Here is a 22,681-nt window from a genome sequence, read left to right as displayed (position 1 = left end):
TCGCCAATTTTTAACCCATTTTCACTTCTTTTTGCCACTTGTAATGCCTTTGTGCCCTTTTCAACCCATTTTTGCTACTTTTATTCCATTCTTGACAGTTATTTTCGCTCTTATCCAATTTTTGCCACTTTCTGCCACTGTAAACCAGTTTCACCACTTTATTTTGCACATTTCCAACCATTTTTTTTCCCATTTCACAACTTTTTGCCACCTTAAACCAAGTTTTGACATTTCTTATACCACTGTTAACCCTTATTTCACTCCTTGTCTTGAAAAAGGCTATGCTGTACTACAGCATTAATAAATAAGATCATTTTTTGTTGGTCTTGTAAGAACGACTATTTTTCAGGTATTCAGGGAAATAAACAGGCTGTTATATAAAATCTATTACCAAGATGCATTGTTACAACAAAGAAATAATATACCAAAAACACAAATTTCCTTTCTTTTTGTGCTAAGTTTATTTATAATGCACAATCTTTTTTATATTTGTACTTGTATTATACAGTGTTCTTTGTTGGTTTTGGGTGGCTTTTGTTAAGCTTTGTAATTTTCTTGTTGAACATTTTCCCCCTTTTTCTGATGCATAAGTTGAGAGGTCTAATTTTGTAATTAAAAATATAAATAATTAATAATCAATGAATAAATTACAATATTTTACAGTTCTCACTGATGCTCCTTCAGTTTGCAAAGTCATCTAATTTTCTCCTGTTTGCCATTAAACAATATAGCAGACAAGCACTGACAAAGTACTAAAAGTTTTACAAGTTCATGTCACTGCAGAATCCCCAGAGCAACGTCTAGTGTTGACGACAGCGTCTAAAATCAGACCTTGATGTTTGTATGAAGTTTAGCTATCATCGAAATAAAGGGACATCAAACTATCAGTCAATCTTCCTTAACTTTGACAGTTTGAAAGCAGGACTGAGGCAGTGAAGGGAATTTCTTGGCTTATGATCCTTTATCTCTCTGACATGTGTCATTGCTGCGCAGCATTGTGGGTTCGCCTCCTTGTGGCGCTTTGTTCATGTTGATTGGGGAAACGACAGTGTGACTGGGAGGAATGACACCGAGGAATTTCAGAGGATCTTGCATTGGATCGGAACAACAAAGCAGAAAATCGACATGTGCAGCCGGAATAAAAAAGCAATTCATCACAGGGAGACACTTGACATTCCTTTGTGACGTCTCTGTTGTGAAGCTCTTTGTGTTGTGAGTAAAACATACATCCCCATCAAAGAAGTCTTAGAAGAATTTATACAGATAGATGAAGAGAAAAGAGGGTAAATCAATGTTTTAAAAACAGGTTTATTTTTTCATGACATCTTTTCTTTATCACAGTCCATGAAGCAACAAAGCCAAGAGGAATGACAACTAGGATTTTACACCTCAGGCTTAAGCAAGGTTGAAGGCAAAAGCTTTGTCAGCTTTATAATATGGCCACAATAGAAAACATGCTCTGCACAACATGCTGGTACTGTTTCACTCGTACCAGAAGAGTTTATGCTGTTACAGGTGCATGAAATGAATAATTAGCAGTATTTATTTCATATGTTTTTAATTTCACTCAAATAAATTATAAGTACGTCAAGTATTATTTACACCGTGTAGTTAAGAATCCTACTTTACAAAGTGCATGAGGTCCGTCTGCTGTACAGTGTTAAAAATAGGCAGTCACGTTTCAGTTCCCACTGTGCAATCTTGTATTCAAGTCAGTGAAATGTAGAGGATTATCAGTTCTATTTCTGTACAAAATATCTACTTTTTCTATTAACATTAATTCAAGATGTGCATCAAAACCTCAATAATGTCTTTCTGCGCCCAAGGCCGACACTTTTCAGTCTAAACAGACACCTTTCCTCAGATCAGTCCTGTTTCTTTTCAGAGCATACTATTCTGTATCCATCCTGTAATTCACTTTATTTGAAAGTCCTTTGAAACACATGTTTATAGCCTTCCTCTTCTTTAAATTCCTTACAGAATTAAGTTTATAATAATAAAACATAATTTGGCATTTTGTTTCAAACTGCCTCATGAGATGCTTTTAAAAAATGTCCCATTTGCTCCGTTTTCCACCAGTTTCTACTCTCCATGCCCTCTTACCTTATAAAACTCCTGTGGTCACTCACAGCGCTTAGAGCTTGGATACAAAGGGCAGCCCCTCGTACATGTCGGCCTTGAGCTTGGCCCACTCGGCCACCCTCTGGATGGTACTCTTCTCCTGGCCCAGCACGCTGGCCGCCTTCCTCAGCTTGGCCTCGTTGCGCTCCAAGTAGCGTTCGCCCTCGCCTTTGAGGAAGTTAAGCTTCTCCACGCGGTTCTCGTTCAGCGGGATGTCCTCGGTCATGTAGGGGTTGAAGCGGAAGTAGGTGTCGGGAGGGAGGAGGGCATCGAGCATGGTGTGCACCTCTGAAATAAAAACACAGAAAGACCTATAAGCAGAGGTGGAAAAGGCACACCACTATTGTACTCAAGTAAAAGTACCGATACTGTGGTTAAAATTTACATAAGTAAAAAAAGAAGCATTTTAAAGTTTACTTTAAGTACTGAGTAGATACTGAGGAGTTGTACTGTAAAATATTATCTTTCCATATTGTCAATCTTGAACAAGGAGAAAGAAAGGATCTCCAACCAGGTTTTTCAGATAAAGTCAACCTCTTTAATAAAGTTTAATACAAAGTGTTAATTAGACTCATATATGGGGTTAAATTTGAGACTAAAGTGTCCTCTGGGATCACCTAAAGTCACAGGCGTGAACTCTTACTAGTAGATAACTTCACTCATGGTGCAAATGTGTCTCACATCAGAAACATCAACAAGCCAACAGACACATGAGCAAAAGAAGGAACACTGGCGGACACAGATTTGGCTGGGCCCCTGAAAATACAGTGACTGGTCCTTCCACAGTTGTGACATCTTGATGATATCAATGTCTGTGTGCTGGATCACTAGAATTGGTGCTAGCATCCTGGCTAAAATTTCCCTAATTTTGGAGCTAAAACGTGTGTAAAGCTAATTTTGGGACTGATGTTGAAGTTATGTGATGAAGTTATTTATTTGCAGCACTTTTTTAACCTCTTTAAACAACTCTCTTTCAGCCCATATTTCCACTTTTTGTCCATTTAAACCCATTTTTGCATCTTTTAATCCTATTTCAGCACATTTTCTCCCTATTTTACTGCATTTAAACAATTTTTCCACTTTCTGCACCCTTTCCACTCTTTTTTCTGCCCATTTTGCCTCCGTTAACCCATTTTTTTATCCACTTTCACCTTCTATTGCCTCTATGAAAATTTTTTTTTGCCACAATTAATCCCTGTTCACAGCTTTTTCTTAGAATTTAGCCTATTTCAAACACATTTCACCTTTTATGCTCATTTTGCCATTTGAACTCATTTTTACACCTTAAAACTCACTTTCACAGAATTGTGAAAAGAAATGTGAAACCTCCTTTAACTTATTTTTATGATCACTCTTTTACTCATTTTGCTGTTCTTTCTCCTTTTATCCTTGACTTTTCCTTACATTGCCATCTTAATATCCTCTATTTTCAATATATTACCTTTTCTTCCCCTTTATCTGCTTTTAATCTTTTTATTTTTGTTTTATTGCTAATGATGCGATATGGTCTTCTTATATGTGTATATATTTCATATCATATCATACTGTCTTTTTCTGTATAATTTCATCTTTTAGTATTTTAGTCATCTATGTAATTCCCATTCCTTTCAATTTTGCTGATTCCGTAGCCTTGCTTCAGTTTGTTTTGATTTTCTGTTTGATTATCAAGACTTCCCCTGTTTGGTTTTTTGCTAATTTGTTTATTTTGTGAATCTCTGAGTTCTTGCTATTGCTATGTCTGTTAAAGCACTTTGTAAACATCTGTTTTTAAAGGTACTATATAAATAAAGGTAATATTATTATTTAAACCACTTTTGACCCGTTTTTGCCATTTTTCAATCTCATTTCACATCTTTTTCTTCCGATTTCCAGCCTTTCAAGCTATTTCTGGCACTTTTTAATACTTCCCACCATTCCTTCCTGCTGTTTTCACCAATTTTTGACCCATAACGCCTCAGCTAACCCATTTTTTGCCACTTTCTGTTGCCTGTATCAACCTACTTTTTGCCACTATTAATCCCTTTTCACCACTTTTGATGGGAATTTTGCCAATTTCACTTACATTTCACACAATCACCCTTTGTTATGCTCATTTTTGCCACTTTTCACCACTTTTTCTGCCTGTTGTTGTGATTTCTAACCAACTTTCTGTCGATTTCTGTTTTTGTTAACTAACTTTTTGCCACTTTTAACCCATTTTATTCTGTTTTAAGAAAGGCGGGTTCCATTTTAAAGAAGGGTATATACTAAGGCAAACATAAATAAATACACTTTTTGTTACTTTGATAAGAGTGGTTGTTATTCAGGTAAAAAAAATTATATATATATATTAAAAGTAAAGTTACTCTGGCTTAAACTTACTTAAGTAGAAGTAAAAGTACTGATATCAAAATGTACTAAAAAATCCTAGTACATGAAAAAATACTCAACAAAAGTAATCTGAGTAAATGTAATGAGTTACTTTACACCCCTGCCTATAAGTTTGTTGTTTTAGAGACACTACCAGGAAACAAACCCGCCTGCAGTCTTACCCTCTGTGTCCGTGGCGCTGCTGATGACGTTGGTGAGCTTCGCCTTGAGACTCGTGTAAGTCGTGTTGTTTTTGCCGGTCGTCTCGTAGCGCCCGGTTCCTAGAGACAGCACACACTGCAGCGGGGTGTTGGGCCACAGACACTTACACTCATGGATGGCCAACGCTGTGGGGTTGTTGATGAGAAGCCCTCCATCCTGAAAGAGAAGACAGATTAGAAATGACAAACCAATGAAAAGAAGACTGCAAATAACTCATCCAAACCAGTAAAATCTGCCTCTGCATCATCTGCAATTCAAACCACACATTCAAGTTCACACTCTTTGGAGAGAACTAGGTCAGAGCCTGATAAAATTTTAAATGTGCATGTTCATGTGTTAGAAGCATCTTTACATGTACCCACTTCAGTTGATGGATCCTTAGGCTGTAAAGCAACCTTCTGTGTTTCATTAGTTAGATAATATGCTTCAGTGCCAAGGTTAATGCATAAAAAGGATGCCTGTTATGTATAAAACATGCCTTTGGTTTAATATATTTAATCTGACATTCTGTAGGGGTCAAATGAGGTGATGTGAGCAGGCTGTCCAAGTGCTGCACAGCTTTAGTCCGGAGGAAATGAAGCTCCCTGGCCAGAGATGTGCTGTGTTGGCAAGAGGCCCATTTTTTTCAGAAGTAAACAAGCTGAAAAAGATGTCTTTTTAGCAGCTAAAATGAGTCCGTCATGCTATATAAAACATAAAATTACAGCATGTATCTAAATGTAGATAAATGAAAGCATTTTGCTTTTTTTATTTTGACTGAATTATTTAAAAAACACTCATTGGATTCATTAAAATATACAGAGGAACTCTTCTCATTGTATTTTTGACAAAAAAAAATCCTTCTGTCTTTTAACGGTGAAATATATATCTTATGTGTAAAGTTGAAGTGAAAAAGCAGGAGAAAAAGGCTGTTTTTGCAGTATGCTGGGAGTATTAAGGGGGAAATGGGGTAGGAAAGGAGGGAATAAGGAGGGGAAGGGGCTTGTAAGAGGTGGGGAAATGGAAAAAAAAGGGGAATAAATGGGAAAAGAGAATATAAAGAGAATAGGGGCTGTGAAGAGAGTAAAGGAGGGGATAAAGAGAGGAGAAATAAGAGGGGAATTAAAGGAGGGAATAAGGGAAAATAAGGGGAATGGGGGCAGTTAGAAGGGGAAAATGGGATATAAGAGGGGGGAAAGACAAAAAAAGGGGTGAGAGAAAGAGATAAAGGGGGTCAATGGAAAAAATTAAGGAATAAGGAAAAATAGGGGGAATAATAAAGGAAAGGGGGAATATGGAGGGAACAAACTGGAAATAAGAGAGGGATAAAGGGATGGGGGTATAAGGGAAAATAAAGGGGTAAGGGGAAAATAAGGGAGGATTAAAGGGAAATGAGAAGTAATACATGGAAAAATGAGGAAACAATGGGGGGATAAGAAGGGGAAAAGAAAAATAAGGGTGAAATAATGGGAATAAGAGGGTTATGGAAAAATAAGTGGGAAAAAGGGCAATAAAGGGGCTTAACAGGACAGAGAGGGGAAATAGGGATAGAATAAGAAGGAAACAGGGAAATAAGAGGAGGAATGATGGAGCAAAAAGTGAATTTAGAGGGTATTAAGGGGGAAATAAGGGGGGCAAGGGCAATAAGAAAGGGGGGAAGAGGAAGAAGAGGGGAAAAGGGCAAAAAAGGGAGAAAGGGGAAATCAGGGGTTTGAAGGTAAAATAAGGAGAAAAGGAAGGAATATGGTGGAAAAGTACACAAGAGGGGAATTAAAGGGGAATGAGAGGGAATACAGGTGAAAAGGTGTAAATAAGGGGGTTTAAGGGGGAGATAAGAGGAAACAGTGGCAATGAGGGGGGTGTGAGGGTGTAAAAGAGAAAATAATGTTGGAAAAAGAGGAAACCAGGAAATGAGGCAGCAAGGGGGAAACAAAGCGGGATAATGGGGAAAATGGGAAATAACCCCCACCCCCCACCCCACCAGCAGCAGTTTTTCAGGCATTAAAAATACAAATTCATCCTGATGGTCTGGTTTCTATAAGTCACAACATCAGTTTCAGTCTGTTTTATAACCTTCAGAAATTCCTTTAAGGAGCTTTAAAGAGTGACTGTTTCAAATAATGCCAACAATAACAGAGCGAGCTCGATCAATGAATGGATGCCTGGGCTGATTGAGCGCTGAAAACACTCTCAGGGTTTCCTCAACTCCAGTTCTGGACCGGGTCCAGTCATCGTAAGGCCTCTGGCTTGGATTAATAGTATTGGAGAGTTTAGTGCACAGGAGGGCTGATCCGACCCAGCAGAGTGGGAGTAAAGGTCATTTCCATGCCTCAGGTGGAAGGGTGGGGGTAAATCAGTCCACTCCACGGCTCTGGTATGATTACTAAGCTGCCTGAGCGTAATTATGAAGCTGTTTACCCTCAGGTGTAAACTATTCAAACACTGGAACAAAGCTGGCACTCTAGAGACGGTGGGTTAATTACTCAGCTGCTCCTCAGCACTGACCCTCAACCTCTCACCCTGAGGTGTCACCTAACTGAATGAGAGCCTGCAGCCAATCAGAAGACATGAGCAAAATGCTGCTAAAATGCAGCCTTCTCACGCAACAAATGCCCCAGGATTATCTCTCCATCCAGTCTTGAATGCATTTTTCCACTGTTTACATGCGTATATTTATGTATTCCTGATGCTCTGAATTTTCCTGAGAAATACCGCTGCTACAGCTGAAAACTAGAGTATTAGTGAGAGCGGTGGGTGGCGATGGTTGCTCAGACTGTCGATGAAACGCTCTGCAGCTACAAGAGGAATTTAGAGAACAGCAAACACAGCTCATTCACTCTCCATCCTTCTGTCCTCAGTTGTCCCGGAGAACCTCACAACAAATCCACGGCAATGAATGGAACTACAGCACACTCCAGGCATGGAGGGCACACACGTGTCAGTTTGTTTTCCTGTTTTTTTCTTCTTCTAGTTTATCTTTGAACTAATAAGCCATTTGTTATAATTCTAAATGCCTCCACGAAAAAAGGCTTAGGTCAGTAAACATGTGGAGTGGGACCGGAGATTAGCTTTTTGTTGTTGACTCAAATACTGTACAGGGACTCTCACATGAGAGAGACTTGTTAGGAGCAGGGACAAGGCTAATTTGGCCAAAGTAGGTTATCAAAATTAAACCGAGCCTTGAGTGTAATTGCTGCCTATAAAGACCATCTAAAGATATCTGACCTAATAATCAAACTGTGTAAAAATGACACATTACAGGAGCTTTGGGATGTGGTTATAAGTAGCTTAAATGCTACATGAATTGATAAAAATCTGTAACAGATGCCTCAAAAGCCTGATTTTTACTCTGTAACCTCCTACATTGACATCTCACAGTTAGTAAAATGGGGATAACCCAAGTGTAGTGAGTGTGTCTCAAGTGACTGTAGTATAAAGACACCTGTGTCTAGAAGGGCCAGTATTCCTGGCTACCATTACACCATGAAGACAAAAGAATACTCCAAGCGACACAGAAAAAGGCTATTGAAGAAATAAGTCAGGGGATGGATGCAAGTGTTTTTCCAAGGCACTGAACATTCCACTGAGTTCAGTTAAATCCATCATCAAGGAATGGAAGGAGTATGGCACATGTTCAAATCTGCTGAGATCAGGTCGTCCTCACAAACTGAGGAACTGTGAAAGAAGGAGATAAATGAGTGAGGCCACCAAGACTACTATGACTACTCTGAAGGAGTTACAAGGAGTTAAAACAGTTGTTGTCCAAGTGGAAAAGAGAAAGCCACTGTTGAAGACTCAAGTTTCTTAAAAGGCATGTGGGAGACTCCATGATCCAGTGGAAGACAGTTCTTTGGTCTGATGAGACCAGAATGGTGCTATTTACTTCAGCATCATGCTGTGGGGATGCTCCTCAGCAGCCGGCCATGGAGGGCTTGTAAAGGTAGAAGGTAAAACGAATGTGGCGAAATATCGTACAATCCTGGAGCACAATCTTATTCAGTCTGCAAGAGAACTACAGCTTAGGAAAATATTTATTTTCTAGCAATGCACTGACCCGAAGCATACAGAGAAAACTACACAGAAACGATTTAAAGACAACCACGTGAATGTTCTGGAGCGGCTGAGTCAAAGCCCAGACCTCAATCCAATAGAGGATTTGTGGCTGGACTGAAAAGGGCTGCTCATGCCTGATTCCTGTGCAACCTGACAGAGCTTGAGCAGGTTTGCAAAGAAGAGGGGAGTAAAATTGCAGTGTTCAGTTGTGTAAGCCTGACTGATATGCACACAGACACAGTGCTGTGATTGCAGCCAAAGATGCATAGTAAATACTGACCTGAAGGGGGGGAATATTTATAGTCACTTATTTTACAATAAATATTTTTATTCAATTGACATTTCTTTGTAGGAATTTTTTGTCATTTTAACATTAGAGAGGTTTTTGTTGTAATTTTTTTTTGCCAAAAAAGCCAAATTATAGTGACCATGATTGATTTATAAAATCAATAAAAAGGTGAAACATTCATCTTTTCATAGGAACTGTAAGACTGAGTTCAAATCTTGAAATCTGAGTACAAAGTATTATATAAGCTTTACATATTATGTTGGTAGCATGTGTAACGAGCGCCCTCTACGGGTTGAAATCTGCTTGATATTCCTATTAGCTAATGTGGGGATGGATGGCTTGCCACATTCTCTCCCGTCACTTCATGTGACTGCCATCACTCTTGTTTTGCTAACATTTCCAACTGATACAGCTCTGGACTGCTGTGGTTGCAGCTCACGGGAGTCTGGAAGAGAGAAGCCCTCTGCGTCAAACAACCTTTCTGTTGCAAAAGTATTTTTGCAGTTTCTTTAGGTTACTTCACCGTAAGTCCTTACTTATGGTGAAATGACCTAAAAAAACAACAGTGAATTGGTGGGGCTACGATTTTTTCCTTTGGGCTGCTAAAAGTGAAGTTAACAGTAAAGAAAAAGTGGGCAGCAAACCAACAAAAAATTTTCAAAATAAGTTTGATAGTTTCAACTTGTAGAATGCAGTCATTATGCAGACTTTAAAAGAAAATGTTTCATTTAAATACTTCATACTAAAATCATTAGATATGGAATACTGCTAAATCTCCATGTACATCTGAAACAGCCCTTCTGTGCACCAAACTCTCTGACACATGTTTTTTTTTATCTGAAAAAGCTGGTCTGAGGGTTTATTTGCTCTTTAACTCATTGGTATGCATATTTTTTAAATTTCAGGGTAGCACATCAGTCGAAACTCTGGGATTTAGTTAAAGGAGAAAATGTATAAATGTCATTATTAAATGAGAAAATGCAAATAACTGAGGGGAAGTGCATTAAAGAGAAAACCTACAGAAAAAAACCTATGACCTGGCCCTTCTATTTTCAGTTTCAGACAACTTGAAACATGCCTTTACCACACAGGAGCCCTGCTGGACATTTGCTTTCATGGAGCATCAAATCAGAAGCTTTTCATTTCTCTGCAGGAAGGCGAGCAAGGTCAAAAGAGGACGAGGTCTTTGATGTTTGAGAGGGAGCAGACGGGGTCTACGGTCATGCTTTCTTTTTCTCCATTCTTATTCCTGTCACTTCCTCTGTCTTTTGTGAGTCTTTTAGACAACAGGAGGGCAGGAGGATCCAATTATAAGCCTTTTCTTTAACGCGGTGGCTGCTGCAGAATTAGACAATTTACATATGCTGCTTGTGGCGCTTGACATAAGGCAGCAGCGCAGTGGAAGTGTACCAAATGGCTGATTGTTAAACTAAACTAAGGCCCCTTTAAAATATGGGGCTGCTAAGACTGCCATTTCTGGATTATAAGCTATGCTTTTTTGACACAAACTTTAGGAAAATTGCCTTAGAGGAAGGTGTAATTTCATTATTTAATCATTGCTAAAATTTGAACCAAAATGGCTTGTGGAAACCATTAATGCAGGGGTTTATGCCTGAAAATTACACTGAGAGTAAATCCACAATTCAAGAGAATGTTATAAATATATTAGGATTAAATACATCCTCTAACTGTTTATATAGATGTTGCAGATGTAAAGAAAAGGGCAATCAAGAGGAACTATAACTGAAATCTATTTAATGCATTTACCAGCATATCGATAAAGTTTTAAAAATTAGGAATCGACTCATTTACCATGATTAAAATACATACATATGACATATGACATTACTTTATGACCTCTCCAGTCACAATGTGGATGTCAGTAGTTTGTCCGGTATGACAGAGACAGTCTGAACAGACGCTCATATTCACCTAAAACTTTGTTAATTTTATAATTTAAAGACATCAATCATTATTCTAAAATGTCATGTTTTTATGCATAATTCTCTTGCTATTTGATTTGGCCTCTCCATTACTGTTAAACTGTATGGTTTTCATATTTTAAGCTTTTTAATCACAAATGACCCAATCTTTTCCATTTAGCACCATTCATTTTGATTTGAACATTTTCACCCAGAAAGGGGTGGGACCAGCATCGTTTGGGCCAAGTACCCAAATGGGTCGAAGCTATCAATTAAAGGCCTGACAGCTGATGATGCATATCAGAGCAAAATCCAAGCCATGAGGCCAAAGGATCTGCCACCAAAACTCAGAGACAGGATTGTTGCAAAGCACAGATATGAGAAAGGCTATAAAAAAACGTTCTGCTGCATTGAACATTGAAGGTTCCTAACAGCACGGTGGAATCCAGATTTTTCAAGTGGAAGAAGTTTGGCACAACCAGGACTCTTCCAAGAGGTGGTCGCCTGACCAAATAGAGCAATCAGGGGAAAAGGCCTTAGTATGAGAGGTGACCGAGAACCTGATGGTCGCTCTGAGCTCCAGAGATCCTCCTGAAGGACGACCATCACTGAAGCTCTCCAGCTTATGGCAGAGTTCACATGGAGGTTTTTGCAAACTCCCAGATCAGTGGACGGCTGCAGTGATGGTTGTCCTTCTGGAAATTTGTCCCATGTCCACACAGGATCTCAAGAGCTCAGTCAAAAATGTCTCAAATCCTGTTTTCACTTTGTTATTATGGGGCACTGAGTGTAGATTAATAACAATAAAATTGGTTTTATTTGACTATAGAATCAGGCTGCAGCATAAGAAATACTGAAAAAATGAAGGGGGACCGAATACTTTCTGAAAGCACTGTACAAATATGCCGATTCCTCATACATGCACATTTACAACACAAATTCCAATCATAGTTTTCTTGGCCATAATGCAAGTTGCATAAATATCCATTGAACCCGGGGGACTGCATTTAGCAGGTATACAAACTCTGCCAACCTTGACATCATAAATTGGATCCATTTATCCCAAATTTGATATATTTTGTTTTTCTGAACTGTCAGAGAGTCTGTCAATTTTTCCCAAATAATTCCATAGAAATGACTTAAAATGATTGAATGTAGGTTCTTTTGCCTTTAGAACCTTTACAGGGATATTCACTATATTTTAAATGAGTTACCTAACCTGACTGGAAATAAACTTAGCTGAGACATCTGCCAGGTCTCACGTCTCTGCCGTACCTGATGAAGATCTTTTCCCAGGACAAATTCCTGGAAGTATCCCGGGGCGGCAGATGAAGCCCTGATGGCCTGCCACATTTTGTGTTTGCAGTCTCCGAGGTAGTGGGATCTCACTCCTGGCATGAGTCTGTAGTTCCTGAACACGTAGGCCTTCAGTGGTAAACCCCTGTTCACAATGGCACTCACTGCTGACACCTAGTGGACAAAAACAGAGTACATTCTTAACATTTTGAACAGTTAGTAAACAAGCTGGTGTTTGTACTGCATTATGTAAGTTCCTAAAAAAAATCATTTGTGTGCCTGAAATCAAATATATCTATAAATGTGGAGAGCTCACTTTAGGGCAGTTTGGATCCCTGGCACTCTCAATCATTATCCCCTCACCCATCCTCTCTCTGCAAAACAAAGAAGAATACACTTAAAGACAAATTAGAGCAAATTTTATTGTTAACATCAACCATGAAAATGAATTGGAAAGATTATAAAAGCTTGCAAGTGTCCTGCCAACATACTTGAGAATGTTTTCCCATATTTCACTGTCATAGAAGGCGTGACTCCAGCCCATTTTCACAGTCCCAACTATGACATTCTGCTTGAACACATCTGCACCCAACTTCCTGTACATCTCTTCACACTCCTCTAACGGGATCTGGAAAATTCCCAGCATGAAAGCCAAAATGGCGCCTACAGTAAAGAGGAGAGAGTGTGAAAGTCATGTGTACTGTCAGGCGCTGACATTATTCAGATGAACTAAACAGTGACGGTTGTTTACCTGTACTGACTCCACAGATATAGTCGAATAGCTGGTGGACTGGTTTCCCAGTTAGATTCTGAAGTTTATGGAGCGTCTGCAAGGCCAGAAGACCCCTGGAAAAAATCACAATGTTAAAACCCCTTACTGGGAGGAATGCTGTATTTGATACACTGTAACTCATAGCTTCCATGTGATATTAAACACTTATGAAACCCGGCACGCAAGAATAAATTCCTTCTGCTTGATGCTACTAGGAAGTTGACATTATTGGTTGCAACACATGTTAAACTAGCTTTATTTCTATTTAATTAAAAATAACCCAGTGGTTCTCAAATGGTGCGGCAGGGCAGGCAAATCTAGGTGTGCCGTGGGAATGTGGACAATCGTACGTCAGTACTACAACTATACAACAGCTTTAGTGACTGTAAAACGATTTAAAGACGGTGATTTATGTCAACATAGTTATGGTGTGCCTTGAGAAACAGCCTGCAGTTGTTTGTTGTAGTTTTCATCAATTCTCAGACACGTCTCCTAAGGAATCCCAGCCCATTCCTCTTTGGCCAATCTCTCAAGCTCCTCCAGATTTGATGGTCTTCTGGCATGGACCTTCATCCTGAGATTACCCAACAGATCTTCAATGAGATTGAGGTCAGGGCTTTGTGCATGCCAGTCAATAGGGTTCACTTTAGTTTTCTCAAAGTGGTTCTTCACCAGGAGCCACGTATGCTTTGGGTCGTTGTCATGTTGAAAGACAAAGAGACGACTCAGACCCAGTTTTTCTGTTGACTGCTTGAGGTTTTCTTACAAAATCTTCACGTTTCCAACATGCCGGTAGTCGAGTGGTTAAGGCGCGCTATGTATGCAGGCGACCTGGGTTCGAATCTGGCCTCTGGCACTATCTCCTGCATGCCTCTTCCCTGTTTCCGACTCTATCCACTGTCCTATCAAATAAAGGCCAAAAATAAATATTAAACAAAAAAAACAATCTTATGTTTCCTTCTTTGGGTTCTCTCTTCTTTCTCCAAACATCAGCAACATCTCTATGGCCAAAGAGCTCTAGTTTGGTCTCATCTGACCAAAGGACATACTTCTAGTATGCAGAATCTTCTCCAGGATGTCCTTAGCAGACTTCAGTCTGGCTTGAAGGTGTCTCTTCTGCACAAGTGAACTTCTTCTTGGTCCATTTCTGTGCAGGCCTCTAATGATGGTCTTCTTTGAAACTATAATCCCTGTCTTGGCCAAGTCATTTACGAGTGTTTTGGCAGTTGTTCCGGGGTCTTTAGACAAATCTTTCACTAGTTTTCTTTCCAGAGTCTTCGAAATCTTCCTCTTCCTAGCTCTGCCAGGTTTGTTCTGTACTGTGTGACTCTCTTTGAATTTCCTGATAATCCTTCTCACTCTAGTTCTTGACACTTGGAAACGCTGTGATAACTTTGTAGATCCTTTTTTGCAAACATCAACGATTCTTTTTCTCAAGTCTAAACTGATTTCTTTTGTTTTTGCCATGATGCTTTCTCAGTGACAGCTCAAACCCTTACTAAGGAGTTTGGTTTGTGTGTAAATTGGAAGATAACCCAAGGTTTTGACTTGATTTCATAAGCTTTGAGCATTACAAAGTTAAAGAACATCATTGCTCAACAGTGGTTTTCACTATGGCTCAACAAAAGGTAAGTTCTAAAGGGGGTAATAATTTAGAACCTGGTAGTTTTTGGTTTTCGGGAAATTATTTTCTTTCTGTGTACAAGGTAAATTAAAGTAGGCGTCCAAAATAAAACTAAGATGTTTTGAAAAGTTGTGAGATTCCTTGTTCTGTTTAACAGTATACTATTATGAAAGTGAAACTTTCATAAGGGGCTAATAAATTGTCCTTATCTGTATAGATACTTTTAAATAAATAGGATTACCTTGTCCCTCCTCCGTCTATGGCCAGGACCCGAATCCCTCTGCCTTTGACCGGGTCGGTGTAGCCAACCAGGGACAGAGCTTCTCTCACAGCAGCCTGAAGAGGAAGGTCTCTAGCTTGGCGCAAACGCAACAGGGAGGGCAGCACACTCTCCTGAAAGGTTACAATCCAACACAAACATGCTATGTGAAACTCATTTGACATTAAACCAAAGTGTATAGGAAGTTAATGGTAAAAGACACTAACCTTGATGGCAACACCTCTTGTCTCGGGGAACTCCAGAAGGTGAAAGCTGAGCTCCTCCACTCGACTGGTGAGGAGTTTGACATCTGTGACTCTCTGCAGGCCTTTAACTAGAGCTCTGGTCCTGTTGTCTACGCTCACTCTGGCTATGATCTGGGGGAGAAATACGGACAGTTTCCACAACTTTAACACCAGTTAATAACTACCTCTCTTTTACAGTGGGTTTTTGTTTTCTGGTCTATTTTTAAACTTTAATTTTAGGACTTTTTTAGAGCGTTGACACCAATAAACATATATTATTGTCACTCCAAACTCTTTACCTTCTCTCTTTGAGATAAAAGCTGCTTTGCTTTTTTTGCTTCCTCCTCTTCACTTTCTGCCTTTTCTCTTTCTTTGTCCACAGTTGTCTCATCTAGAACGACCGCTGATGGCTTGTCTTTTTCAGCTGCCACACTCTTAGAATCGCCTCTGAATTTGGGGACCAGAGGTGCGATGTAGCTGCCCACAAACGCCTGAACGCTGGGCCGAGGGTAGGAGAGATACTGGGTGAAGCCTTTTTTAGGTGAGGTGACCAGCGCCGGCGTGGACTTTGGAGCACTTTCAGCTGCAGGGGTGTCAGAAGAGGGTTTTTCTACTGGAGAAGGTAGCTTTTCTGAAGAATGAGAGGTAATGGATGCTTCACTACTTTTAGTTTCTGCCACTGGAGACAAAACGGGAATGTGGTCCTCAACTCTTTGAGGAATGGCGCTGAGAATGGACTCAGGTGCTGAATCATCTGATTCTTTCTGCTTCTGGTCTCCTCCTTCAACAGATGAACTGGTGCCAAAGTAGCTGTTGATATGCTGAGCCAGAGTTCTGTAGGTCTCATCCATGTTTGTGGACAGAGCTGCTGGGTGAAACAGCTGCATTGTTTGCTTCGCTACAGTCGAGGAAGAGCTCGCTGCCGACGCAGTCGCTGCAGAAGCTAAACTAGACGTGGGCTTCTTTGTGGAAACAAAGGGGTTTTCTTTGACCGGCTCTTCCTCTGCTGAATTCCTCTCCCCTAATTCGTCGTCTTCTTCCTTCATGGTGGTTTCAGGTGGCGGGGCAGCAGCTGTGTTGTTGGAGGTTAAGATCTCAGCTTTGACAAGAGCTTTTTCAGCATGGGTGCTGTCAACTGCGGCGCTGCCAGGCTTGAGGCGGGAGAACTTGGAGATGAGGTCGGTGCTGCCGACTGCTTTGGTGACACTGTCAAGTGTTGTCCTGATTCGCGACATGCGTTTGCTGGCTCGCTTTGGATCAGCAGTGGAAAATTTGAAGATAATCAGAGAAAAGATTGAGGCTTAAAATGATGTGGCATGCTGGCAGGATGCCTGCCATCCACTACAACTGTAGTTGTCGAAATTCCATTTTAAAGGGAAACGTGCAGTTTTGGAAATTTGCTGCTTGATCCAATGTTTCCTGAAGAAAAGGGAAAAAGGAAAGCCTTAGAGATGTAATGCAAGAATTGTGTATCATAACAGAATTCTCATTAGGGCTGCACTGTTAATCACAATTTTATCTTTGTATCGGCAACAAACAAACAAGAAAAACAGTCACTTTCACAACTTTTAAGAAAATAAATAAACTAAATCAAGCTAGGTTTGCATGGAAGCACTTGGATGACATGCAGTCATATGTTAACCTCTGTTTTTCCATAATAATGACAAAATTCAAAATGTTTCTCAAGATCTTGACTTATTTATCTTGTTTACTCAGATTTTCCTGTAATAAAAAGGGTTGCAGGTAGTGTTAATTTTGGCAGCCATTTTTAATTTTAGTCTTAGTTTTAGTCTTTAAATGAAATGCATTTTAGTCATTTCTATCCTTTTTTTAGTTTAAGTCTAGTTTTAGTCCATAAAAAGTCCTCACATTTTAGTATTTTCTTTCAGTCCAAACATTTATTTTCTTGCCTAAATCTGGTACCAAATCATGGTATTGTGTTCTCTGCACTCTGCCAAACCAGGGGTCCCTGCTTTCTACAGCTGAGAGGCAGAATAGATACAGCTGCATTGTTTTATGACAGATTTACCCACAGTGGAGAAATATCATGGTTTCTGTATGTCCGACAGACACTACATTACATTTTAGTCAAGTTTTAGTCATCCTGACAAAAACTAAATTTAGTTTTTGTCAGTTTTAGTCATCACAGAGCTATTTTTGTTAGTCTTAGTCTAGTTTTCATTGAAGAAAAAAAGGCTGTTGATGAACATTTTTAGTCGACTAAATTAACACTGGCTGCACGATACTATCTGCATGATAGCTTAAGAAGTTAAAGCAGCTATTCACATTTTGGCTAATATTTACAACCAATATATTTCTCTGTAATATCGGCTTAGGTGGTTTGCAGTCACATGACACAGATGACACACATGCCAGATGAGGGGCAGAGAGTCTGAACAGCCCTTAGGAATGAATGAGTTAAATAAATGAGTTGAATATATTGAAGCTCTTAATGGATTTATGCTGCAATTAAAATCTGGAAATCTCCACATATATTGAGTACGATCCTTACACTTTACAAAAAAGTGATTTTTCTCACAGTTTTACAGATATACCTGGCATGGAGGCGATCATTATCACAAATTTCCCCGTCGTGCAGACCTCCTACTGTCTGACCATTTGAAGGGGGACAAGAGTCCTGAAGATTCCTGTACTGAGGAAAGGGTTACCGGTCCCCCTTTATCAATTTTGTTACTCTCCTTTTGCCACAAATATACTTTTAATGGTGGTATACTATTAACCTAATACACCTAATAATGATGAGTAATAATGTACCATTCATGAACAAGCCTGTCCTACGAAACAGCTCTTTTATACGAACCACAGTCGTGTCTGAGTGCCAGTTTTCTTTCCTACATTTTTTTCATTATTTAGTCTACATCTATAAGGACAACTGGCACCGAATGAAGAGCGGCATAGGAGTCAAACATCCGCCACGTATCACTGAGCTGAGCCAAATAATCCACAACTCTTAAAAGAGATGGATTTCCATCACAACGTCACAACGACAAAGACTGGATGGCATAGGCTGTGGAAAGGTCAGAGTGCTAAATTGTAGCAAGCTCTACAGAACCACCAGGCCAGACTGCTTTCTGGAAACAGACCATACATGAGCAATGCCTGACTCTGCCAATCCAGGCTTTAGAAGGAGGGTTTTAATCTGTGACGGCCACCATTTCTCTGTAAGTTTAAAAAATATATATATTGCTTGAATATAACTCTACTGTTGGGACTCAAAAGTAGCTCAATATTTCATGTTTTTGCCAATTAAAAAGGTTGGCAAAGTCATAAACAATGTAAAACTTCTGTTTCTGTCAGCCATTTTCTATGTAAATTCCCTTCCTGCCCCCATCTGGAGTTCATCAATACATCAGTATTGATACTGGTATCTGCTAAAATATAAAATATGGAAAATATCTTCAAATCAGATATCTGCAAAAACCATAAATCCCTGATAAAAAGTCAATTTGAGTCCTTTTGTCAAGATCTGTAGATGTAAACTTGCTATCTCACTGTAAACTCAACATATTCTGAATAAAACAATGGGAAAATTTAACTATCTGAATTCCACTGGGGATCAAAAAGCATTTCTGATACTTATTCTCTTGAAATAAAAAACATAAACAAGCCAAGATTTTAAGAAACCAAGTGAAAAGTCCTTGTTATGACTGGAGAACTGAGCAGGCCTAATGTATGGATCAGTGGTTCTCAAATGGTGTGGCGAGGCACACTGGTATGCCTTAAGACAAGTCTAATACGTTATTACTACAACTTTATGGCGTATACTGTAACCAGGCCTGCCCACAGATCTGGACCCCTGAAAACCCCCAGAGAATGAGCCCAGTTGGGATTTACTGATGATATCAATAAATGTGTGTTGGATCAGTAGCATTGGTGCTAGCATCCTGGCTAACAGTTACCTCATTAAGGGCTGAAAAGCATTGCAAGCTATTATTGGGTTGAATTGGTGTCGAAATTATTAATTCAATTACATACATTTTAACCAAATTAACCAATTTTTCTACCCATTTTTCCACTTCTTTTGACAAATTAAACCATTTTGCTGCCTTTTTTTGTTTGTTTTTAGCATTTTTGCCATTTTTTATTACTATTTTTGACACATTTTTGGCACTTTTAGGAACTTTTTGCCACAGTTAAACCATTTTTACCATCTTTATGCCACTTTTCTCCTAATTTTGCTATTGTTTGGCCATTTTTCCCATCACTTTTAACCCCTTTTACCCCCTTTAAGTAACTATTTTTTGCCACTTTTGTGCTACTTGTGATCTATTTTGCCACCTTTTTACACTTTCAACCCATTTATGCCACCTTTTTGCCCACTTTAGTCTTTGTTTGACACTTTTTTGCCCAATTTTGCCCTTCTTTTATCACTTTTAACCAACTTTTACTACCTTTTTTACAACATTTAATCCTTTTAGACTACTTGTAACCCACTTCTGCCACTATTTTTACACTTTCAACAAGTTTTTGCAAATTTCAAGACATTTGGCCATTTTTTACATTTTTTTTTACCAATTTTCACCCATTTCTGACTTTGTTTTGCCACTTATTGCCTAATTTTGCCATGATTTTATTAATCACATTAACCCATTTTTGCCACCCTTTGCCTAGTTTTGCAATCTCCATAATTCCCCAGTTGGCTGGGCCCCAGAAAGCTCTCCTTTTTATCTCCCCTGTCTATTTTGTTTTGATTTAAATATGGTGTGCCTTGAGAGTTTGGCTTAACATTAGGTGTGCCTGGGGCGAAAAAAGATTGGTATGGATTTATATCTACTCAGGATTTCCATCCTGTCCCATCCTGTGTTCATCATGCCTGCCAGGCAGAGACCAGGTAAAACTGCCACTCACATGTAGCTCAAGCTCACTATCAGCTACCCTGGCAATCCTCATGGTTCTACCCAGCTACCATAAAACACTCCTTAATTTCATTTCATTAATTGCTCTTTATACATTTGTAACAATTTTGAAAAATATACTTGCAGATTTTCAAAAACATTCTAGTTTATGAATGCATACAGTTTAGTACACTGCAATGAAAAGTGGGCCAACAGGGGGCTCCATTTATCACCATGTCAATCTTGGCAACCATGGAAACCATAACGCAAACAACAAGGGGTACAGACAAGATCTCCTCTGGGTGCTCTGTTTGCTGTTTCTAAAAGCAAAGACATGATAGAGGCAGACAGTCATGCATTAGATCCAAAGGTCTCTGCAGAGTCTGCTCAACTGGTGAAGTCTCTGGTAGAGAAACATCGCCGCACTGTCACGGAGGAGCAGGTGGATAACTCTGCTTACAGCGGCGTGAGGGATATTAACTGGACGGCAATCAAAGACTTTACTGCAGAAGTAGGGAAAGGGCAGATCAGGGAGTACATCCAAACCTGGGAAATGCAGCCCTGTTGGCTCTACAGTTTGGATTTCCTCCACTCAACAGAAGGAGACCACGACACTTTCTACCACTACAGGGCCCGCTTCAGCACCCCGACCCAGAGCAAGCCCATACGGGGGACAGCTAGCGTCTACTTCGTCGTGGGGGTATCTAAAGTCAAGCCTCGGAGTCTACCCGTGGAGGTGCTGTTTATTGTGGAGTCAAACAGGCTGGTACACACACCCGGGAGGACCAGGTTCAGAGAGCAATGGCTGGCTGACGTTACAGAGAGCAAGACTTTGCTCCGAAGAGCGGTGGACCTTTGAAACAGCAGATACCAAACACCGCATAACCACACAGACAGGGGAGATCTCCGGATCTTTAAAAATACATTTAACTTGTAATGTGTAGCATTAAAATCCTCCAAACTGACTGGAATCTTCTTTTGTCCTCACGTGTATTCATTCATCCGAAATAATTTGATCCCTGAACTGAAATATCCCACTGATTACTGTTAGCTAACGAGCTACCTACCGGTGTTTCGTTTTAACGTGTGACCGTGCTACCTAGTGACTTTCAGATATATATCTTGTTTAAAAAAAAATAAAAAATAAGGAAACATAAGGATTAACAATGATTAATGGATTTTCTGTTTTAAGTGGAACACCCACTGACGCATTAGGCTTAAAGTCAGCAGATAACACGGTCACCAATGAAACCAGAACACCTGCAAATACCGCCGTTAGCTTACTCGCCAGCTGTCGGCGTTAATTCTTTACATATGGCGTTAGCCCCACCACAACAAAGCTCAGCCGAAAGCTGAGCTATGTTGCTAGTTGAATACAAATGCAGACGTGCTGTATGTTTGATATACTTAAATAAATAACAGTAGAGACTGCAAGACTATCATGTTTGAGGCTAGCTTGCTAGAGCTCACAAATGTATTGTGTATGTTAAAAACGTTGCATTAGCAACTGCTGAGTGAACTAATGTAGACTAGAGTTAGCATTATGCTGCTAGTCCGTCGCGGTTTACAACATTAACAAGTTCATTTATTCTTACCATACGAAACGAACCGGTAAATTTCTCGGGAAGATATTCCATTCACTGGATTTCTGGTTCAGTAAACGTATGGGCGTGTAAACAGGAAGAAAGGAGGAAGTGACGTAATGATATCATGTATACAGTGCAATGCTTTCAAGAACCGCTAGATGCCGACAAATGGCTTTCTTTTTTAAGGAGGAAACCCAGACGCTAAACAGACGATATGAACGCAATGTATGCGGCAATATATCACAGAGTACATTCATTATATAAGGCATTAGCACGTTTTGGTTTTGTTTGAGTAACTGTTTTTGAAAAATGTGTTAAAATTAACTTTTGATGTGATCTAAGTTCACAAATTCAGCAGGACTACAGGAAATTCAGCACCATGGAGAGCAACCTTTAGGATATCCGCTTGTCAAGTCAAAATCATTTTGTGGTAACATCATAGAATTATTAAACATGTTTTTTAATTAAAATATAGATGGGTTATACTACAAAAAAAAAAAAAAACAACGTTTTTCTGTCCTTAGACTTTAGTGAAATATCTAACGTTAGATGTAACACTTTATGAATACATTTTATTGTAACATAAAACCATAATAGTTGGGGAATTGAACTTCCATGACTGATAAATTCTTTAACTTTCTATTTAATTTTAACCAGTTACATGTCCAGAACCATAAAAAGAGCCTGTCCCCATGGATATATATGTACAGAGGGGTGAAAGGCAGAGTTTTGAGGTCAAAATATGTGTGTTTTCTGCCATTTAGAATAATCATCATTATTATTATTATTATTATTATTATTATTATTATTATTATATTATCATATACATGACCATCAGATATATATTGTAAAAGGCATTAAAGTAATTGTCCATCAGAGTCATATAACTGGTGTTACCATATTGAAAAGGTCACTTATTTTTAAAATAAATCATGCTGAGGGTCTTGTTTGACCTACTGTAGCTTTTTTGAAGATCTACAGGTGCATCTCAAAAATTAGAGTATCATAAGTTCATTTTTCCATTTAATTACTTCAAAAATTTAAACTTCTCTATATTCTAGATTCATTTCATAAAAAGTAAAGTATCGATCTCAGCGGTTGTATCAAA

At 39.2% G+C, this 22,681-nt stretch overlaps 2 protein-coding genes across 2 annotated transcripts; one reads left to right on the top strand and one right to left on the bottom strand.

Moving 5' to 3' along the window:
* Positions 1-1,346: 1,346 nt before the first annotated feature.
* Positions 1,347-21,660, bottom strand: pnpla8 (patatin-like phospholipase domain containing 8). The gene is made up of 10 exons (XM_041780383.1): positions 21,583-21,660; positions 15,431-16,550; positions 15,114-15,263; positions 14,869-15,020; positions 12,983-13,077; positions 12,723-12,894; positions 12,548-12,605; positions 12,211-12,405; positions 4,653-4,848; positions 1,347-2,409 (listed from the first exon to the last, which is right to left on the bottom strand). Exons 2-10 carry the CDS (start codon positions 16,364-16,366, stop codon positions 2,135-2,137), a joined length of 2,229 nt encoding a protein of 742 aa, XP_041636317.1. The 5' UTR covers positions 16,367-16,550; positions 21,583-21,660; the 3' UTR covers positions 1,347-2,134.
* akap14 (A-kinase anchoring protein 14) lies at positions 20,322-20,879 on the top strand. The gene has a single exon (XM_041780384.1). The coding sequence runs from the start codon at positions 20,322-20,324 to the stop codon at positions 20,844-20,846; it is 525 nt and encodes a 174-aa protein (XP_041636318.1). The 3' UTR covers positions 20,847-20,879.
* Positions 21,661-22,681: the final 1,021 nt, after the last annotated feature.

Source organism: Cheilinus undulatus, linkage group 23 (genome assembly GCF_018320785.1).
Source record: "Cheilinus undulatus linkage group 23, ASM1832078v1, whole genome shotgun sequence".
Lineage (NCBI taxonomy): Eukaryota > Metazoa > Chordata > Actinopteri > Labriformes > Labridae > Cheilinus > Cheilinus undulatus.
The sequence above is the reverse complement of the archived record's forward strand: the minus strand, read 5'-3'. Positions and strand labels throughout refer to the sequence as shown.